Below are 21,406 nucleotides of genomic sequence, written 5' to 3' on the forward strand. Positions count from 1 at the left end.
TTTAGAAAAACATTTCGTTTTCTTCAAGTTAACCCCCACAGCAATTTACATGCTTTGTGTTAGGGTACAAGACTAAGGAATAAGGAGGGTGTCACACATTCTTATGCAATCTCAAAGTCAGCAGATGGTCTGGGTCTGTAAATTTCAATCTGTTTGCTCTGTTTGAGAGAGGACACCACGTAACCTTGGCTTGGCTGGAGCTCCCTAAGTAGATGAAGCTGACCTCGTACTCAGATCAGCCTGCTTCTGCCTCCCAAGTGCGGGGATTAAAGTTTGACTCCTCAACCTTGTTGAGTTGCGGGGGTTAGGCTTCGGGCAGCCTTTTAGGGAGGGCTGACTGACTGATTCTCCTGCCAGTTAAGATTTTCTGCACAACAGGATCGAATTTAACTCCTCAGACGAGATGTCGCAGCTTTTCTCTGCAGTGGAGAGAAAAGCCGGCGAAGAGGTATTTTTCCGCATCGACGGAAGTAGGACCCGGAACCACTTCCTCCAGTGCGAGCCAATGAGCTCTTTCTTATGGCAGCCAATTTAGTCCCGGAGTCCTCCCGACGGGAAGAACGTTTCGATTGGTGGCGCAGCCGAGTGCGCAGAGGCTCACGGGAGTCAAGTCCCGCCGCTTCGCCGTGACTGCCCAGAAGACCTGTCAGTCAGCCGAGCCGCCCCTCTGGCCACGCCTCTTCCGCCGCCAGGCAGCGACGCCGTGGGGGCCGGGCAGCTCCGCTCGGCCCAGGCGCTTGTGCCGCTGAGAGGCGCGGGGCCGCGCGGGGCGGGCCTGGGAGGGGAGCGGCCGCGGGGGCGGGGCCGGGGCGGGGCCGGAGGAGGAGGCGGAAGCGGCGAGCGAGCTGGAGCTGGAGTCGCCTCGGAGCTGCGTCCGGGCCGGCGGAGCGGCGGCGGCGGGGTTGGCCGGGGCGAAGGGGCGCTGGAGCCTGGGCGGGCGGGCAGAGGGCCGGGGGGGCGCGGCCCGGGTGTGGGTGACGGGCGTGCCGGGAGGATGCGAGCCGGGGCTGTGGGGCGGGGCGGGCGGCGGCCGCGGGAGCGGCGCCGGGGGCGGGCGGCCGCATGAGGCGCTGGGCCGGCGGCCGCGGGAGGGCGGCGCGGCCCGCGGCCCGGTCGCTCCCGCTGCAGCTGCTGGCCGGCGCGCTGTGCCCTGACAGCTGGGCCTCGGCCGCTCTCGTCTCGGCCGCGTCCCGGGCCGCCGCTGGTGACCACTCGCCGCGCTGCCGGAGGCTTCACCCGCGCCCTCCCTCAGGACGCGCCCGCGGAGCTCGGGCGCCTTCGCCCCGGACCCGGAGGCCGCGCTGCGCGGGGCGGCGGCGAGGCTGGAAGATGGCCTGGGTGCTCAAGATGGACGAGGTGATCGAGTCCGGGCTGGTGCACGACTTCGACTCCAGCCTGTCCGGCATCGGGCAGGAGCTGGGCGCCGGCGCCTACAGCATGAGGTAAGGGGCGCGCGGCTGCCTCCGCCCGGTGGGGCCTGGGCCACGGGGTCCGGGTCCTGCCGCGTGGCTCCGTGGCCTCGGAGCCCGACGGGGGCGCCTGGAGGTGGGCCCCGCCGCTAGCCCAGGGAAGCTGCTCTAGCTGTTGAGATTGGGTCAGAGGGGCAAGGGAGACTTCCTTTCCATTGGATTTCCCAGTCTTTTTAGCTGTGGTAGGCTTGTACCAAAGGCACCGCTTGCAATAGGAAAACACAGTAGCCTTTCCTACCGTGCCTTTTAGGGTGGCCTTTGCATTTCAGCCACTAGACATTATAACAGTAAGTTATATTGTGAATGAAAGTAGCCCCGACGGTCGGGGAGCGCGTTGACTTGCTGTGTAGTCTCCTGATTGTGTGAAAGTGAAGCTGGGCCATTGACTTGGTTTCTACAGTCTCAAAGTGACTCCCCTCAGGCTGTTTCCTCTTGCAGAGGGCTTTAAGATTGTGCCACAAACAATAGTTTAGTCACTGCAGTCTGCAGCAGCAGCTGTTCCATTTTTGTATAGCTGGGAGAGGTTGAAACAGATAGGAGCCAAGTATGTCTTCGCCTTATCCCGAAAGAGTTGAAGAATTCTTTGTGGCCCCAGAAGCTCTTTGTTTTGGAATATGACTTGTGTAGGGTATGGTTTAACCAATGAAGTGAAAAACGGAGTGGTCTTTGAAACTGATGTGAATTAAGTATAATATTCTGTTTTCAGAAAATGCCTGGTGTGTGAAGTGCAGCTTCTAGAAGCTCTCTTAGTTTCCCTGTCGCCCAGGGGAGGACAGGAGCGTTAATACCCCATGAGAAATGACCTGGGTTGGAGCTGGTCTGGAGAAGTCCAAGCTCATCCCTGAAGCAATTTGGCTTGGCTCTGCCTCACACAGAACTCTCAGAACAGTGGGAAGGCGCGATGGAGAAAGCATGCTCAACTGAGAATTAAGTCACTCGCATCTAACCCTGGTGTGGTCTCTGCTCGACTCCCTAAACTTGGCACCTCCTTTCTCTCCAGTTGTATAACTTGAGGGCTTTAAATGAGGTGGATTGTTTTCTAGAACAGCTGTCTTGGTTGTTGAGGAAACTGAGCTACTGAAAGTCTCGGGATCACCTAGAGAGGTGTACTGAAGAGGAGGCTTTCCTGTGGAAGCCCTCCTCCAGTGAGTGCCCTTGGCCACTTGAGAGCACATATGTCTCCTCGTTTTTCAGTCGGATGGGGCTGCTGAAAAGCTTGCTTATTGGCAGTTTCTAGAACTTGCCTTCTTTCTAGGGTCTTCTGTGAACTGTGCTTGTTTTTGTTGTTGTTGTTGTTTTTGTTGTTTGTTTGTTTAAATTTTTGGTGATTTTGCCAACTGGCTAACTTGTGTTTTACGTTATTTCTCTGAAGAGGAAATCAATTCTTAGAGATATCCTTCCTTTGACCTTATTCTTGAAGTTGTGCTGGCATCTTTGTGTTCTCATTAGTGACACTACACTGGGAAAAACTGTTTCCTTCTGTGGTTTTGGCGGTGTCATTTAGTCTAAAATTCCCAATGTGTCTGAAAGTCAATAGCAGTTTTTGAGGGGGCTTGTTTATTTGTTCATATTCAACTGGGTTCTGAGAAATCAAGAGGAGTTTGCCTCGTATGCCTTCAAGACCCTTGATTTAAAATCTTCATGTATAAGACATTGTGAAATTGAGCTGACGAGGAGAAAGTCTGAGAGGCATTAGTCTTCCATAGGCCTCCCTTGGTTTGCTGTCTCTCTCCCCATTTATCTTGAGCAGCCTGCTTGTTCTGCATAAGAATCTGATCAGAAGCAAGCCTTACCTTTTTGTTATTTGTTCTCACCTATTAAGCTCAAAAGGTAAGGCTGAGGTGGTGGCTTACATCTGTAATTTCAGCACTTGGGAGGCTGCGGGGAAGATCATCTGAGTTTGAGTCCAGCCTGGGTACCTATTTTGTGTGTGTGTGTGTGTGTGTGTGTGTCACACACACACACACACACACACACACACATACACAGAGAGAGAGAGAGCGCTTAAGAAGTATACTTGAACTTACTGGAAAATCTTGATAGAATTTGGTTTGATGGGCTACAGAGATGGCTCAGCAGGCAAAGGCATTTGCCACCAAGCTTGCAGATATGCGTTCTAGCCCTAGAACACACATGATAGAATGAGAAAACTGACTTCTGCAAGTTGTCCTTTTTTCACATACATGTTGAAGACACCCTTGTGCTCTTTTTTTTTTTTAATTGAGTGTAAGCCATTTTCCATTTTTCTTCAGACTGTATTTGTGGGAGTCTTAAAATAAAATTCATTCTGTCTCTTAACTTTATGGCTCTGGGAATTGAACCAAAGACCTTGAGTTTTGTAACTGAAAGTTTTCCTGTGTACCACCTGGTCTGCAGCCCAAGTAAAGTCCACTCAGACCCATGTAAACACACAGAGGCTTATATTAATTATATAACTACTCAGCCATTAGCTCAGGCTAACTACTGATTAGATTAGCTCTTACACTTAAAACTCAGCCCATTTCTGTTAATCTATATATTGCCACATCTTCTGTGGCTTTACCTTGTGTCGTTACATGCTGCTCCCTGGACAGTGGGCTGGCATCTTCTGACTCAGCCTTCTAGCCTTCCCAGAGTTCTCCTTGTTTGTTTATCCCGCCTATACTTCCTGCCTGGCTACTGGCCAGTCAGTGTTTTATTTATCAACCGATCAGAGCAACACATATTCTCAGCGTACAGAAAGACATTAACCCATCAGAGTTTACTAGGTAAGGTCTTTTTTTTCTTTCCTTGTTGAGACTCACTATGCAGTCTCACTATGCAGTCTCACTATGCAGTCCAGGTTATCCAGGAGCTCACCATGTAGCCTAGGTTTGCCTTGAATAGATTCCTGAGTGCTGGGATCACAGGAATAAGGCACCATAGCCAGTTTAGGCAAAGTATTAGAACTTTTTGTTTCTCTTCCCCATTCATTCATTCATTCATTTTGAGAAAGGATCTTATTTAGCCCAGACTGGCCTTGAACTCACCGAGTAGCTGAGGATTTTGAACTTTTGGTCATCCTGCCTCCACTTCCAGAGTGCTTGATTATAAGTGTGAACCACATCCTGGTCTGTATGGTGCTGGGATTGAACCCAGGTCTTTGTGCATGGTAGCTAGCCAAGCACGCTACCAATTGAGCTGTATCTACTGCCCTTTCGACCTTTTTCAGACTTTTTTTTTTCAAAGACTGTCTTGGAGCTTACAGTGTAGCCCAGACTGATCTCAAACTTGAGATCGGCTTCTGAATTCCCATTAATGCAATATTATTCTTTATTCTTTTTTCGTTTTTGGTTTTTTTTGAGACAAGATTTCTCTGTGTAGTTTTGGTGCTTCGCCTGGTTGTCCTAGAACTCACTGTAGACCAGGCTGGCCTCAGATTCCCAGAGATCAACCTAACTCTGGGATTAAAGGCATGTGCTACCATACCTGGATGCAATTTTATTCTTTGTTTTGTTTTTTTTTTTTTTTTTTTTTTTTTTGGTTTTTCGAGACAGGGTTTCTCTGTGTAGCTTTGCGCCTTTCCTGGAACTCACTTGGTAGACCAGGCTGGCCTCGAACTCACAGAGATCCGCCTGGCTCTGCCTCCCGAGTGCTGGGATTAAAGGCATGCGCCACCACCGCCCGGCGCAATTTTATTCTTAAAACCTATTTTAAGGGGTAGTTTCTACAGCTCCCCCCGCTCCCCTAGACAGGGTTTCTCTGTGTAGTTTTGGTGCCTGTCCTGGATCTCACTCTGTAGACTAGGCTGGCCTTGAACTCACAGAGATCCGCCTGGCTCTGCCTCCCGAGTACTGGGATGATTAAAGGCATGCGCCACCACCGCACCAGCGTTTCCACAGCTTTTGTGGACAGTAACTTGAAAAAATTGGAGAATTGTGGGTTTTTTGTTTGTTGGTTTGTTTATTTTTTCCAGATCTATGGCCTTATACGTGTTTTATTAAATAATGTAGGCTAATGGTATTGGGGACATATTTAGGCAAATTTCTGGTATTCCCTTTGCTTCTCTTTTTCTGGGGGAGGGTCTGACTCTCATTTTGCAGGTATGTGTTCTGCAGCCAGACTTGTAAGCTAGCTGTGCAGATTCCCTTTGAAATGAGCCAAGTCATACATAAATCTTAATTTTTTTTTTATTACAATATCAATTCCAGGATGGGAGTGGAGCTGGCTGAGTTGGTAGAGTGCTTGCCTAGCATGCATGAAGCCCTGGGTTCAGTCCTGAGCACTGCCTAAAACCAGGCATAGTGTTACATACATTACTTAGGAATATTGTAGGTAGGAACATCAGAAATTCAAGGCTGTTCTGGGCTACATAGCAGCAAGTTCTAGACCATCTTGAGATACATGACGAGACAGACAGAGGGAGAGAGAGAGAGAGAGAAAGCCCTTATTAATTATAACCACAAACCACTTTGTATTATTATTATTATTTTACTAAAAGCTATTTTGCAAAATGGAAAAGTTAGCCATAAGAATGAAATTTCTTATTTTCTATTTTGTAAAACTTAACTTTTCCCCTTGGACTTGCTTATCTGATACTTTGTTTTTTTGTTTTTTTGGGTTTTTTTTATTGATTGGTTGGTTTTTCAAGACAGAGTTTCTCTATATAACAGCTCTGGCTGATTGGGAACTCATTTTGTAGACCAGGCTGGCCTCAAACTAACAGAGATCCCCAGTGCTGGGATCAAAGTCTTATGCCACCACAGCCTGGCTTGCTTATCTAATACAAATGAAAAAAATTAGCCTCACAAAGAGAAGTACTTAGTTTATGTACATAGCTTTTTCAGATAGTTGTGGATATTATTCTTTGAACGTATCAACATTTGACAAGTGGTAGATTGCTTTTTAAAAAACTTAGTAGCTTGGAGAGATGGTTCAGTGGTTAAGAGCACTCACTAGCTGTTCTTCCAGAAGACTCAGGTTCATGTCTAACCATCTACATGGCAGCTCACAACTATCTTTAATTCCAGTCTCGGCATCCACAGCCCTCTCCTGGCCTCTTCCAGTGCCAGGCTTGCATGAGGGGCACAGGCATATGCAGATAAAACATCCATGCACATAAAATAAGTTACATTTTAAAACTTTATTTATTGTGTGTGTGCGCGCGCGCGCGCGAGAGAGAGAGAGAGAGAGAGAGAGAGAGAGAGAGAGAGAGAGAGAGAGGGGGGGGGGGGGGGGGGGGCGGGACGAGAACCACAGCTCTAGGGTGGAGATGGTTGCTTTGGTCAGTAGACGCTGCAGATTAAACTCAGGTTGCCAGGATTGGCAGCAAATGTTTTTACCCACTGCACTGTCTAGTGATAGTCTCCTAAAACTTAGCTGGTGTGCAGAATCCAAAACCATGACATGTCAGTACTTTTCTGGTTTTGCTTTTTCGGTTTCTTGGGGGTTTTTTTTGTTTGTTTGTTTGTTTTAAAAAAATGTATTTACTTAGAAGCATTCAGAATGTCAACAAAACAGCTGCAATTTTTTTTTTTTTTTTGCAATTACAGAGTGGTATTCAGTTAACAGAACAATTATCTTTGTATAAGCTGCATCAGAGACAACTGAAGATGAAAAAAATAGATAAAACAAAAACAAAAAACCCTACCATCCCCATATATAACTAATTTGTGCTGTGCACCAACAAGAACCTGCTTTAAATTTCCATGCCAATTTATAACCCCAGACTGTACCAGGCAAGGTTAGCGGCTACTGAAAACACCACCAGCACAGGGCTATCTGAAGACACATTCGGTAGTGTGTTAACTATACAAAAAAAAGACACTGTACAGTTTAAAAACAAATCTTACACAGCCTTACGTTTCAGTTTTTTCTTTAAAAGGAGTGAGTTGTGTACAGGGGGGTTAAATGCTTTATAGACAAGAAAAAAAAACTGCGCTATAACCAACTTATTCATCATCATCATCTTCTTTGTCTTCCTCTTCTTCCTCCTCTTCCTCATCCTCTTCATCCTCCTCCTCATCTTCCTCTTCCTTCTTTTTCTTGCTCTTTTCAGCCCTGACGACCCCCTTCTTCACCGCATCAGTTTCCTTTAGCTCTGTGGGCAGCGATACCCTTCTCGTACTTCTCCTTCAGCTCGGCAGCCTTCTTCTCACAGGGCTGCTTGTCCTCTGCAGCAGGGTTGCTCACATCTCTCCCAGTTTCTTTGCAACATCACCAATAGACAAGCCGGGGTGTTCTCCTTTGATTTTGGGGCAATACTCAGAACAGAACAAGAAGGCTGAAGGAGGCCTCTTGGGTGCATTGGGGCCCTTGAACTTCTTTTTGGTCTCCCCTTTGGGAGGATGTTGGTTTTCATTTCTCTCTCATAACGAGCCTTGTCAGCCTTTGCCATGTCTTCAAATTTCCCCTTTTCTTTAGCAGACATGGTCTTCCACCTTTCTAAGCACTTCTTCAAGAACTCTGAGAAGTTGACGGAAGCATCCGGGTGCTTCTTCTTGTGTTCCTCCCGGCAAGTTTGCACAAAGAATGCGTATGAGGACATTTTGCCTCTCGACTTTTTAGGATCTCCTTTGCCCAAGTTTAGTTGATTTTCCTCGGAGAGACACAGAGTCGCCCAGTGAGTAGCCCAGTGCCCATCCGGCTCTCACTTGCTCGTGCGCTGTCTCTATGGAGCTCAATGTACTACCAGGTTTCTTGTTTTGAGGCAGTCTATTTACGTAGCGCTTTTGGCTGGAACTCTCTATCCTCCTGCCTCGGAGTGCTAGGTTATAGGCGTTTGCTGCTATAGCCAGTTGCATTTTGACACTTTTAAGTTACACAGTATCAAGAAGTTGTGTTCTTTAATATAGACCGTTCTCCTGCACATGGTGGAGGCTCAGACTTTATTACTGCAACATACTGTCAACTTTTTTTGCCTTGAATGATGGGCTTGCTTTGTTAAATGTTTAAAATCACATTTATTTATTGTGTTTGTGCATACCCCAGGATGTGCTTGATGTAAAGGTCAGAAAACAGCTTTTGGGAATGGGTGTCCTCCTTCCACCAGGTGTGTCAGGACTAGAACTCAGGTTGTCAGACCTATCAGCAAGCCCCTTACCTGCTGAGTCCTCTTGCCAGTCTTCATGGTGTTAATGTGGAGACCATTTCTGTTCTGCATCTAGATCAGAGTCATCATACCTTTTCATGTTAAAATGATGTCTGTTCCTGTCTCACACACTTGTAAGATCTGTCCCTCAACTTCACCACTTATTCTAGCCCATAGAAGTTGAGTAGCCTGCAGTGTTACTGAACGAGTGCCAGCTAAGGTTTGCAGGTTCAGACTAGGATTGACCTCTGGTTCTTTCCGTTACCTTCTTAAACATCCTACTGAGAGTAATTGAACAGTCTCCACATAGAAGAGTAGGATCTCAACAGGAGGAAAGTGGATTGAGAATCCTGCGCTTTTTGTTGTTTTGTGTTGTGTTGTGTTGTTTTTTGAGTGAGGTTTCCTTATATAGTCCATGCCATAGCCCATGCTGGCCTCAAATTCACCATGTAGCTCAGGCTGGCCTAAAACTTGTGCAATTCTTGTGTAGAGGCACATGACTTGGTTAGAACTTCCATTGTTGTTGTGCCACCCCCACCTCGCTTGTTATCATTCTGATCATTTTATTTCATTCTAGGAATGCGTAAGAGCTCAGGTTTTCTGCATAGCTAGAGTGTGTCATTAAATGGTGACTGTAGTTCTTATATTTCTTTCTGTCTCCCTCTTTGTGAGATGTCTAGGGTTTCAATGAAATGTTGGCTAGAGACACCAAAAGGAGGAATCCTTAGTTATCTTACTGAATTTGTAGTGAATTCTATATTCTAAATTTTAAATTCTAAATTCTCCTAAATTGTTTGTCTCCATCCTGAGACAAGATTGGCTTTTTATTTAGCTTTCTTTTCTTTTAAAAAATATTTTAAAAGGTTTTATTTTATTTTATATGTGTGTCAATGTTTGCCTGCATGTATGTGTGTATGTGCACCATGTTTCTACTTGGTGCCCAAGGGGGCCAGAAGAAGGTATTATCAGATTTCCTGCAACTGGGGTTATGGATGGTGTATGTCATCATGTGGATGCTGGGAACAAAACCCAGGTCCTCTTTAAGAGCAACAAGTTCTTAACCATAAGCCATCTCTCTAGCCCTCTTTTTATTGCATTTTATTAAAAAGTGTGTGTGTGTGTGTGTGTGTGTGTGTGTGAGAGAGAGAGAGAGAGAGAGAGAGAGAGAGAGAGAGAGAGAGAGAGAGAATGTGTTGTGTGTACTTGGCACAGCACACATGTGGAGGTTAAAGGCTAACTTGCAGGATTCCATTCTTTCATTCTACCTTGTGGGTCCCAGCTTGCCAACAAGTGCTTCTACCAGATGAGCAGTTTCACTGCCCTTTGTTCATTTTTCTTAGAGCTATATAGCTCATGTGGAATTAACTATTCAAAGGTTGAAGCCAGGCATGATGACACACACCTGAAATCCTAGTACTTAGAAGTGGAGGCAGGAGGATTGGTTGTTCAGGACGATTCTTAGCTACTGAGTGAATTCCAGGCTATCTTGAGTTACATGAAACCGTCTCTCAAGACAGGAAAAAATGGGGGCTAGAGAGATGGGGGCTAGAGTTGTTAAGAGCACTGGCTGCTCATTCCAGAGGACCAAGTCAATTCCCAGCACCCATATGGCAGCCTACAACTGTCTGTAATTCCAGTTCCCAGGGATCCAACACCCTTACACAGACATACATGCAGGCAAACACTAATGCCCATAAAATTAAAGACAAATTATTTTTTAAAAAGACAAAAATGTTTTGTAAAATTCACCCAGAATGAATTCTAGATTTGAGGTTTTAGCTCTTTTTCAATGAGAATGTTTGCAAAAATGTTTGTACATGTAATTTTTTTTCAGGTACATGGGAATATTGAGATTATCTTAGTTGTGCTTGACTCACAATTCTAGTTGAGTCTTAGCTTTATGCTGCTCAGTAGTTAGTGACCTTTTGCCCTTGCTCCTGCCCACCCTACACCCCACACCTTCCTAGATGGCTTCCCAGCCTCAGGATGCTTCCTCTGTGTCCAGCTGCAGCACTGTTGTTGCTTCTAGAAACTAGATGGTGATCTGCAGTCTTGGCCAGGTGGGGCACACGCCTTTAAGTGCAGCACTCAGAGGCTGAGGCAGGTGGATCTCTGAGGCAAGCCTGGTCTACATAGTGAGTTCCAGGACAGCCAGAGCTGCATAGTGAGCCCCCCCCCCCAACAATGACGACAACCCACTGCTGTCTTTTCTCCTCTGCTCCCCTCCGTTTCCACTCCCCCCTGCCGTCTTATGGATACCTCCTTTCTCCCATTCCATTTCCCTGACTTTCCAGTCACAGTCGGAGCTGCCATTCAGCCTGAGTTCTTAATTTGGCTCATCTTAATTTCCTGTTCTGGAATTCTATGTGTTTGTTCTCCTTGAAAGTCTCTTGTTCCTTGCAGGTCTTTCTAGACTTCTTCAAACTAGGTAAGCATGATTTCAGAGTTTGGGTCTGATAATTCTGTTTGAAGTCTGGATCATTTCTGTATCCAGTTGGGAAAATGGAAGCCAACGAGTTGTTTGTAGCAGGGAGCTTAGTGAAACCTTCCACAGCAGAGGTGCTGAGAGGGCTGGGGCAGGACTGTGGCGCCCTCGCTCCTGCTGGCTCAGCATCTAGCTCTTAGAAGCCTGTGTGTTACCTGCCTTGCCTTTCCCTGCCCCACTCTGAAATCTCCCACACATGCTTCTCTTTGCCGCAAACTAACAAGATTCCAGTTAGTAGGAAGTCTCCTGTGAGGGTTGTGAGGCCTCTGTCCTCTGCAGCAGAGACCGAAAAGTGCTGGGTACTGCAGACAGGAGTCTGGGACTGGATGTTAAGCCATCTGTTGTTTTTGCTTTGGGTTCTTATTCCTAGAGTCTTGTTTGTCCTTTTATGCTTGGTATTTTTGAATCTTGGCATTGTGAAATTACATGGAACAATTTGATGCCTGTGACTTTTCATTAGCTTGTCAAACTCTGGGAGGCCTTCCTGCCTGGCTAGAGCCACCTTGAGTCCACATTTAGCAGTTTCTTGGATCATCTGGAGAAATTAATGTGACAGGCATTCTTGTAGAAGCTTGCTCTACTTCATCCATGCTTAGACTCTTTCCTGTCCAGTTCATTTGAGGAGGGGCTCATTCTAGACCCATAATGTAGCCAAAATAATGACGTAGCTCTGTGATTCTATCTTCAAACTGGAAAGGCAGCCTTTGGTAAAAGCTGTTTTGCATTCCAGGTTTGCTCAGAGTTTCTGAACTTTGTTTGTATTTTAGCCTCTTTCCGTACAAGATAGTTAGCTCTTAAGTCCTTGTAAGAATATATGTTGGGGCTACTTGGTAGATGACCAAGGTTCATTTCCCAAGACCTGCACTGTGGTTCGCAACCACCAACTCATAACTCTGAGATGTAGAGGATCCAGCACTCTCTTCTGGCTTCTTTGAGCTCCTGCATCAATGTGGGGCATATAAAATTCATGCATGCATATGTATACATGCACACTAAATAAATTCTTTCTTTCTTTCTTTCTTGCTTGCTTGCTTTTTTAAAATGTTTTGTTTATTTGTTTTTCGAGACAGGGTTTCTCTGTGTAGCTTTGCGCCTTTCCTGGAACTCACTCTGTAGCCCAGGTTGGCCTCCAACTCACAGAGATCTGCCTGCCTCTGCCTCCCGAGTTCTGGGATTAAAGGTGTGCGCCACCACCGCCCGGCACTTATTTGTCAGTTTTAAAAGATGAAATTTACTTGTTTTAGTTCAATTAAATAATCTGTCCTGGGCTGAAGAAATGGCTCAGGGATTAAGCACCCTGACTGCTCTTTCAGAGGACCCAAGTTCCATTTCTAGAACCCACATGGTGGCTCACAACTACCTGTAACTCCAGTTTCAGGGGATATGATACCCTTTTCTAGCCTCTGTGGGCACCAGACATGCACATGTTACACAGACATTCCTGCAGGCAAAACACTCATACACATAAAATAAAAATAAATAAATGTAAAAAGAGTCTTTCTTTAATACTCAAAAGACTCTCCATTTGTGAGATTACAAAGACCACTGAGTGTTAGCACTTTCATACGGGTTAACATAGGAAATCCTGAATTATTAAGTGTTTTATTGATTTAGTAAATATGGCTGCTTTGATTAGATGACAGTAAAGAAACAACTTTGAGTGTGATTATGCTAGGGAGGGCACAAACTTATCAGATCTCTGTATTAGCAAGAGTAATGGGGGAGTGTTTGGAAGCCTCTTGTAATACTCATATGAAATAAGCTACTTGGACATCCTGTAGAAGAACAGAGCCAGCAAATAGCCCTGAAAAGGGCATGTTGGGAGGTCAATATGGCCAGGATTTGGTAAGGATGAGGAGCACCGTGGGCTGGGCTTTGCATGATTTTGTTAGGACCCTGGTTGAAAGCAAGCTGATGGAGGGTTTAGAGGAATAAAATGCCCTAATTTCTGATGTTTGCTGTGTTGATTGGAACTTTGTCATCATTTTCTTTTTTAAATTAAAAAAAAAATTATTTCTCTCTCTCTTCCTTTCCCTCCCCAACCCCATGTGCGTGTGCATGTGCGTGTGTGTGTAAAAGAGAGTCACAGAAGGAGTGTGACAGCAATCAGCCACTCTGTGGATGCTGGGAACCAAACCCTGGTCCTCTACAAGAACCAGAAGTACTCTTAACCGCTGAGCATCTCTCCAGTCCCATCTTTTTCTTTTGGGATATATGGTCTCACTGTCCAGACCACCATCAAATTGGGGTGATCTTGCTTCAGTGCTGGGGTCGCTAATGTTCCCTGTTCTGCTCTCCCCTCATCTTTTACCAGAGATTGAACCCAGGACCTTGCACATGTTAGGCAAGTGTTCTACAATTGAACCACAATCTCCCCCATTTTTTGAGACATTCTACCAACTGAGTTACATTCCTAGCCCTCTTTTTTTTTTTTTTTTTTTTTTCAAACAAAATCTCATTGGCCTTTAATCCCAGCACTCGGGAGGCAGAGGCAGGAGGATCTCTGTGAGTTTGAAGCCAGCCTGGTCTACAGATCAAATTCTAGGACAGCCAAGGCTACACAAAGAAACCCTGTCTCAGAAAAAGAAGAAAAGAAAATCTCACTGTACTAATCCAGACTGGCCTCAAACTATTGAATCTCCCAAGAGCTGAGATTACAATGATAAGAACTTTCTTTTTGAGGCGGAAAATGTTCTGGAATTGGATACTGGTGATGGTTGCATGACTCTATCGGTATACCAAAAATAACGGTATCGTACATTGTTAAAAGATGACTGTCACTACTCAGTGATTCTGTTAAACACCAGCAGAGCCAGCCAGCCTTGCTCACAAAGCTGACAGGTGCAGACAGTCCCAGAAGACCCTGGGTGCAGGTTACTCCTGGGAGAAAAGTAGCCACTGTTTCTGCTGCCAGTTTGCTGTTCGAGTCATTGTTCTGGACTAGACGAAAGCTTAGTTTTCAGCGGTAGCAGACCTCTTGGGGGAGCATTTGTTAAGCACCGTTTTTTATTTTATTTAATGCTTATTTGTGGCTCCATGATGCTAGTGTGACCTGTCTTTTGGCAGGAGTCTTAGTTTCTGCCTTTCAAAACAGGTAGTTAGGCACTCTGGATTTGCTTTTTCTTTTTTAAAGGTAATCTGGAGTTTAATTTTTTTATTAGGACAGGGTCTCATGGGGCCCAAGCTGTATCATCTGAGCTATATCCTCAGCCAGAGTTTACTGTTTTATTTGTTTATTTTGAGAGGGTCTCACTATGTAACTCTCGCAAATCTAGGATTTGCTACGTAAACTAGGCTGGCCTTGAACTCACAGAGATCCACCTGCCTTTACCTCCTGGATGCTGGAAGTAAAGACCTGTACCACCTTCTCTGTGTAGCTTTGGAGCCTTTCCTGGAACTCACTCTGTAGCCTAGGCTGGCCTTGAACTCACAGAGATCCACCTGCCTCTACCTCCTGAGTGCTGGGATTAAAGGCGTGCACCACCACTGCCTGGTTTAAATTTACTGATTTTTAAAAGAAAAAAAGTTCTAGCTAATTTTTTGTTGTTTGTGGTGGTGTTGGTAAGGGCCTAGGGCCCTTACATGATAGGCAGATAGTCTCCCCTAAGCTACATGCCCAGCCTTAGCTATTACTTGACATTGTTCCTAATGTGCTATCATTAGAAAAATGAGTGACATATAGTATCTTTTAGATAAACCAGATTAGCATTAATAGTGGTTTTATTCTACAAAACACTTATCTTAATTTTTTTTTTTCAGATTTCTTTTTTGAGGGGAGTGGTTTTAAAGACAGGATTTCTTTGTGCAGCCTTGGTTGTCCTGAACTAGCTCTGTAGACCAGGCTGGGCTCAAGGTGTGCGTGTGTCACCACCACCCGGCTCTTAAATTTTTTTTTTTGGGAGAGGGGGGCATTCCAGACCGAGTTTCTCTGTGTAACAGTCCTGGCTGTCCAGGATGGCCTGGAACTCACAAAGATCATCCCGCCTCTTCCTCCAAGTGGGTCATCACTACCATCCAGCTTATCTTAAATTTTAAGTGAAATAATTCATTGACTGTCTAGCATATGCATAGCTTTGGGTTCCATCTTGAGCACTGGATGGATGGTGATGACCCCTGAACTATGTTTACATGCTTTCAAATATCTGAAACATAAAGAAAAGTAAGTTTTAATGTTCTGTTTTTCAGTGATGTATTGGCATTGCCCATTTTCAAGCAAGAAGATTCCAGCCTTTCTTTGGATGGTGAGGCCAAGCACCCCCCATTTCAGTATGTGATGTGTGCTGCGACTTCACCAGCCGTGAAACTGCATGATGAGACCCTCACTTACTTGAACCAAGGTTAGTATGGTTCCTCATATAGCATGTAAAAATCTACAAAAATCTTAAAATGTTTTGGTATTGTAACTTACAGTGCTAGTAACAATTAAAAAGTAGGTTCTTACATTGTACAAGCTTAGCAAAATCTGTAGGACGTTTTCTGTGAGCCAACAGTGTTGTACATGAACAACCTTTTCATGTACATGGTGGTTCTTTTTCTGTCACTAAATGCAATCTTTTGTTTTGTTTTTGTTTTTCAAGACAGTGTTTCTCTGTGTAGCCCTGGCTGTCCTAGAACTAGCTCTGTAGACCAGGCTGGCCTCGAGATGCACCTTCCTCTGCGCCCCAAGTGCTGAGATTAAAGGCATGCACTACCACTGCCTGGCCACTAAATAGAATCGTTAACTCATTGAACAATAGGTTTTAGGCTTTATATTTATGGTTAATATTACAAGATGTAGAAGGGAACTGAGCCTGGTGGCACGTTCTTTTAAGCCCAGCACTTGGGAGGCAAAAGGCAGGCAGATCTTGAATTTGAGGCCACTCTGGTCTATACAGTAGGACCCTGTTTCCAAAAAGAAAAGATTAACTTGTAACTTCTCTTGATAGGGAGTTTAGAAGAGTGAGGCTCTTTATCTTAAGATAGTAATCCTATCTGTAGCACGTTTGCTCGTCTCACTTTGCTTTTAATATATAGTACTTATTTGGGGTTCAGTTATTGGAAATTTAACTTTCAAATGATTTTATTTAGTAATTTGTTTGGGACTTGAAATTTTCAAAAGAAACAGTGTGGGGGCAAGGATATTCATTTTAATCTTATTTTATTCTGTTGGTTGACTGTGTGGTGTTAGGGATGGAACCCTGAGATTTGTTTAGGCACTGAGGGAAAATGTGGTTAATTCTTGGCTATTTTAGTAAGAGCTGCTTTGTTTGTTGTTGGGGTGCTTGGGATCCAGCCCAGGGCTGTAGATTTGTAAGGCAAGTGCTGCACTCTACATCAGGCCCACTAAGAGTTTTTCGAACAGGACCTTGTTCCAAGGGAAGGTTCTGAATGCATCGGGAGGAGTCCTGACCAGTAAGCATTTGGCTTCCATACAAGGTAGTGGTTTCAGAGTTGCAGGGAGGCTGAGAGTGAGGTCCTGGTTCCTCGTAGGTTTGGGGCAGGACCCAGGAACTTTGCTTTTTCTCTTCTGCCTTCCCCATCTCTCCCCTTCCCTCCTCTCCTCTTTTCTCTTCTGAGATAAGGTCTCTGGCTGGCCTGGAACTCACAGAGGTCTACCTGCCAAGTGCTGAGATTAAAGGTGTGTGCCACTACACTGCCAGGAACTTGTATTCCTGGTAAATTGAGGTGAGGCTGCTGCTGGCTTGGGAACCACAGGTGCCCCTCTCTTTTGAGACAGGGTCTCACTGTATATCCCTGACTATCCCTGGAACTCACTGTGTAGACCTGGCTGGCATTGAACTCACAGAGATTTGCTTGCCTGTGCTTTAGTTGCTGGGATTAAAACTGTGCGCCCCGCCCCCCTGCCCCCCCCCCAGTTCACTTTTTTTTTTTTTTTAACTTTAAATATTTGGGAAAATAAGTGGGCTTTTCCTGACTTCTGTTTGCCTTTATTTCTGCATTGCTGGGGATCAAACACTGGCCTCATGCATGCAGGGCAGGTGCTCCACTGCTGAGCTCCAACCCCCATCCCTCCAGCACCACCAGTTGAAGGATAGCATTCAGAGGAGAGCTGGCCGGTATTCAGAGGCTAATGCTGTGATTTGCTGTTTGCTAGTAGCTCCCCCTTAGGCTCACTGCTCACCTGCCTTTGGAACTATTCATTAGGACTGCACCATTGGATAATGGGAAGAAAACAAGAAAGGGAAAACTGTAGGTAATGTAGGTAGCAGAAATTGGGTCAAGAATTCTTAGCTGGGTGGGAGGGGTGATGTTTTCAAACTATAAGAGTTCAGAGTTTGAAAACCGCAACTTGTGTTTGGCTGGTTATCTCTAAATAGCCGTCTGTAAGAAGAGTTAGGTTCCTGATTTTGAACTTGGAGTAACTGGTTCTCCTTTGAACAGGGTCTGACTAGGTAGGATAAATCATCCTTTCCTTGCCAAGGAGCTTGGTCTTTGGAAGGGGATTTGGGAGACCCATTCTGCCTTGCTGCATTCTGGGGTAGGTCCTTGTAGCCACTGGAGCATCGTCATCTCATCTGCAAGCAAAAGAGAACCTTTCTCCCAGTTCCTCTCAAATACTGTCTGTTAATTAACCAATATCAGCTACATTGCAAGGAGGTCTTAGGCTTTAGGAAATAATAGCACGTTTATTGACTTAAAATTCTGTTAAAATATTGTACACTCTAGAAAAAAATGTTTTTAGTTACTTTCATTTTGTCCATACTAGATTTCCTTTTGTTTAATTTTGGTTACTAAAAGTCAGGACTGTAGAAATAAGAGGCTAGAACCTAGGTAGCCCTGCAGTTAAGAATACTTGCTGCCTTTTTTTTTTTTTTTTTTTTTTTTTTTTTTTTAGATAGGGTCTCATTTGTGGTCTTGACTTGTCTGGAACTCACTGTGTAGATAAAACTGGCCTAAAAGTCTCAGAAATCTGCCTGCCTCTGTCTCCCACATGCTAGGCTTTCCAGCTTTAAAAATACTTGATGCTCTTGCAGAGGAAGGACCTGCGTTCATTTCCAGTTCCCACGTGCCGTGCTACAACCATTTGTAACTCCAGTTCCAAGGAATCTATTGCATTCTTTTTGCCTCTTTGAACACCAGTCAAATGAGTAGACAGAACATTTGTACACATAAAAGAAAAATAAATGATTTTTTTATATGCTTAAACTTAGCCACGTGGGTGTTGTCACGTCTTTGGAGTCCATGTGAGAAAGGTCTAGAGTCTGAGTACTCAAAACAAGAGGTAGGTAGGGATATGAACTCAGCATAGCAGTTGTGTTTTCTTTCCTTTTTTTTGAGGGGGGGGGTTGTTTTTTTGTTGAGACAGGGTTTCTCTGTGTAGCCCTGGCTGTCCTGAAACTTGCTCTGTAGACCAGGCTGGCCTTGAACTCAGATCAGCCTGCCTCTGCCTCCTGAGTGCTGGGATTAAAGGCGTGCTTCACTACAGCGGGCTAGCAGTTGTCAACCATGGCAGTTCTTTTGTGTTACTAAACCCCCAAAGAGGAAAAATACCAAAGTGTGGAAGGTAAATTCAGAAGGTAGGGGCTGGAGAGATGGCTCAGTGGTTATAAGCACTTAATGCTCTTGTAAAGGACCTAAGGTTCAGTTCCCAGAATCCACATGGTGGCTCACAACCATCTGTAACTACAGTTGCAGGGGATCTGATGGCGTCTTCTGGCCTCTACAGGCACTGCATGCCCATGGTGCATACACACACACACACACACACACACACACACACACACACACACAGACAAACATATAAAAACTAAACAAATATTTTTAAAAATTCAGAAGGTAAATAAAGTTCAGAACAGAACCAGCATCTCATGGGATGTTACAGTTTGATTTGATACACTTAATACTTTATTAGGAGTGGAATTTTGAGTTTTATTTGGAACTGAAATGTATGGAGTTGAAAAACTATGGAGGAGAAGAAGACAAATGGAAAGAAAAGCCTATGAAGTCCTGGTCACCTTCCAGTGGGCATTCCTGAAGTGGAATATGTGGCATTGGGGTGTGACTGGGCAAGTGCTTTATCTCTGAGCTACATTCCTGCCCTTGGGATTTGAAACAGGCTGGCCTGGAGCTCTTGCCTCTGCCTCTCAAGTGCCAGGTTACAGGCCCATGGCACCATGTCCAGTTCACAGAACCCTTTAAAGCCCACTTCTGGTCTGGGAGAATAAATAACTTTTATCCATGAGCAGCATGTTTTGATCTGTCTGTGGGAAGACACAGAATTGTCAGCTGTGTGCTTCAGACCCTTCCTTAGATGGACCAGGAAACATCAACCAAAGAAAGCAGAGGCACCAGGACTCCTTCCTTCTCTTCCTTATTCTCTCCAGCTTGAGGACTTGGTGTTTCTGAGGATCATGAAGTGATCCCAGGGGGACAGTTTTTCCCTTTGTCCAGGAGAGCCAAATGAGCACTGCTTTTGTCCCCCTCTCATCTTTCCTTGGGTGACTCCACGAGGTGAAGCCCTCTGTTTTCTTCTTTACTCCTTCAGTGGTCGTGTTGAAATAGCTGCACCTCACACTGTATCCTGAAAAGCCCTCTGTTAACATCTGCAGCCCCCTCTCTTCCTGTCGCTCCAGATTTGAAACTAACTTCATCCTCGTGGATGCCCCATGGTAGCTGACTTGACACTTTGGGTCTTGTCTTCTCTGGTCTGCTCCTTGCTGTTTTCACCACGTTAGGAGGTGGCAGCTGCTCTTCCTCCATCAGAACTCTGGAGTAGTTCTCCCCCCCCCCCCCCACCCCAGTTTACATCTAAAAGCAGAAAACTCCCATAGGCTCTTCCTTATGGTGCCTCCAGTTAGTGACCTCTGCTTTCAACCTCTCCTGCTATCAGCAAATAGGACAAACCTCTAGCCTTGCCAACTCAGACTGAGGGGCTGACACCACTCTGATAGGTCGGGTTTCTCTCATGGAGGGTGACTGACTTCTGTAGCACGAATCTTAAAAAGGTCTTATTAATAAAAACAAACTCAGCCAGGTATGGGGTGAACACTGAAAGATCAAGAGAGACAGAACCAGCCACAGCTACCTCACCTTGCCAATTTCCTCAGCTGATCCTGTTTCCTCAGACTGGAAACCTCTGTGTCCTCATCCGAATGGATCTCAGCTGAACTGCTGCTAAAAGCTTAACCAGGCTCTAGTTCCTGGTCCTCACGCCTTATATACCTTTCTGCCTCCTGCCATCATTTCCTGGGATTAAAGGCATGTGTCACCATGCCTGGCGGTTTCCAGTGTGGCTTTGAACTCACAGAGATCCAGATGGATTTCTGCCTCTGGAATGTTAGGATTAAAGGCGTGTGTTACCATTGCCTAACCTCTATGTTTAATATTGTGGCTGTTCTGTTCTCTGACCCCAGGTAAGTTTATTAAGGTGCACAATATATTGGGGGACACAATATCACCACAGACTTCTTTGGTCTTCAATTGGCATTTTCTTTCTTTCTTTTTTTTAAACTCACATGTCCTTGTGATTTGTTCATATTTACCTTGGGGAATATCAGGCATTTGTTGGTGATTTTGTGAGCACTTCTTGAGTATTGGGCAAGCCCTTTGTGGGGAATACAAGTTAAAATAGTCCCTCTCTTGTATTTTTTTTCCCCTTTGATTAGTTCGAATATGAGTCCAATGGTCTGGAATTTAACTTATTGACGGGTGCATACAGGCTGCTTTCTAGAGAGACTATTTAGACAATTGTATAAAATCATTCCTTGCCCACTTGACTTTTTCAAGACCGTGTTTCACTACGTAGCTCGTGCTGGCCTGAAACTCTCGGGCTTGCTTCACCTGCCAGTGTTGACTTTTTATTCAACGTTTTGAATAATCAGATAACTAACACAAAACTTTAACTTTTATTTCCTAAGTTTTTATGAGGCTCGGTGTAATTTTAAATGTGTAATGATATGTTTTTCAAAACTGCATCTATGCTTTTTAAAAAATTGTTACTGTTTTCAAAATCAAGATTCATTGTTAAATATGTTGCAATCTGTATCTTAGTTTAAATATTTAAACTTCTCTTGTCATAAATTATTTTATTAATCTTTCAATATGATGGACAAATTTAAGGAATATTTTAAAAATTAAGGAATATTTCAGTAATACACTATGCACAGCTGTTTTTTTCTCACCAGTTTTCAAGTGATTTGAGTATATTTTGATAACCCTTTGTTGATAATTCTGTGACCTAGAGCAGCAGTTCTCAACCTTCCTAATGCTGCAGCCCCTTAATACAGTTCTTCATGTGGTGACCCCCAACCTTAAAATTGTTTCATTGCTACTATTATGAGTTGTAATATTAATATCTGATATGTAGGATAGCTGATATTCGACCCCTGTGGAGGTTCATGACCCACAGGTTGAACTGCTTATCTTTCTGTAGGCCCACAGAATTGATAGGGTGTTGATAGTTCT

At 44.8% G+C, this 21,406-nt stretch overlaps 1 protein-coding gene and 1 pseudogene across 2 annotated transcripts in view; one reads left to right on the forward strand and one right to left on the reverse strand.

The window, feature by feature from the left end:
* Positions 1-1,231: 1,231 nt before the first annotated feature.
* The window catches only part of Ubp1 (upstream binding protein 1), a 48,817-nt gene continuing 28,642 nt past the window's right edge, over positions 1,232-21,406 (forward strand). The window contains exons 1-2 of one of the 2 annotated variants that reach the window (XM_059268809.1): positions 1,232-1,442; positions 15,188-15,339. In XM_059268809.1, coding sequence (XP_059124792.1) covers positions 1,330-1,442; positions 15,188-15,339 — 265 coding nt within the window. In that variant the 5' untranslated portion in view covers positions 1,232-1,329. The remainder of the gene's footprint in view (positions 1,443-15,187; positions 15,340-21,406) is intronic. The other variant, XM_059268810.1, reaches the window with a different exon arrangement.
* On the reverse strand, positions 7,379-8,556 carry LOC131914596 (high mobility group protein B1-like; annotated as a pseudogene).

Source organism: Peromyscus eremicus, chromosome 7, assembly GCF_949786415.1.
Source record: "Peromyscus eremicus chromosome 7, PerEre_H2_v1, whole genome shotgun sequence".
Taxonomy (NCBI): Eukaryota; Metazoa; Chordata; class Mammalia; order Rodentia; family Cricetidae; genus Peromyscus; species Peromyscus eremicus.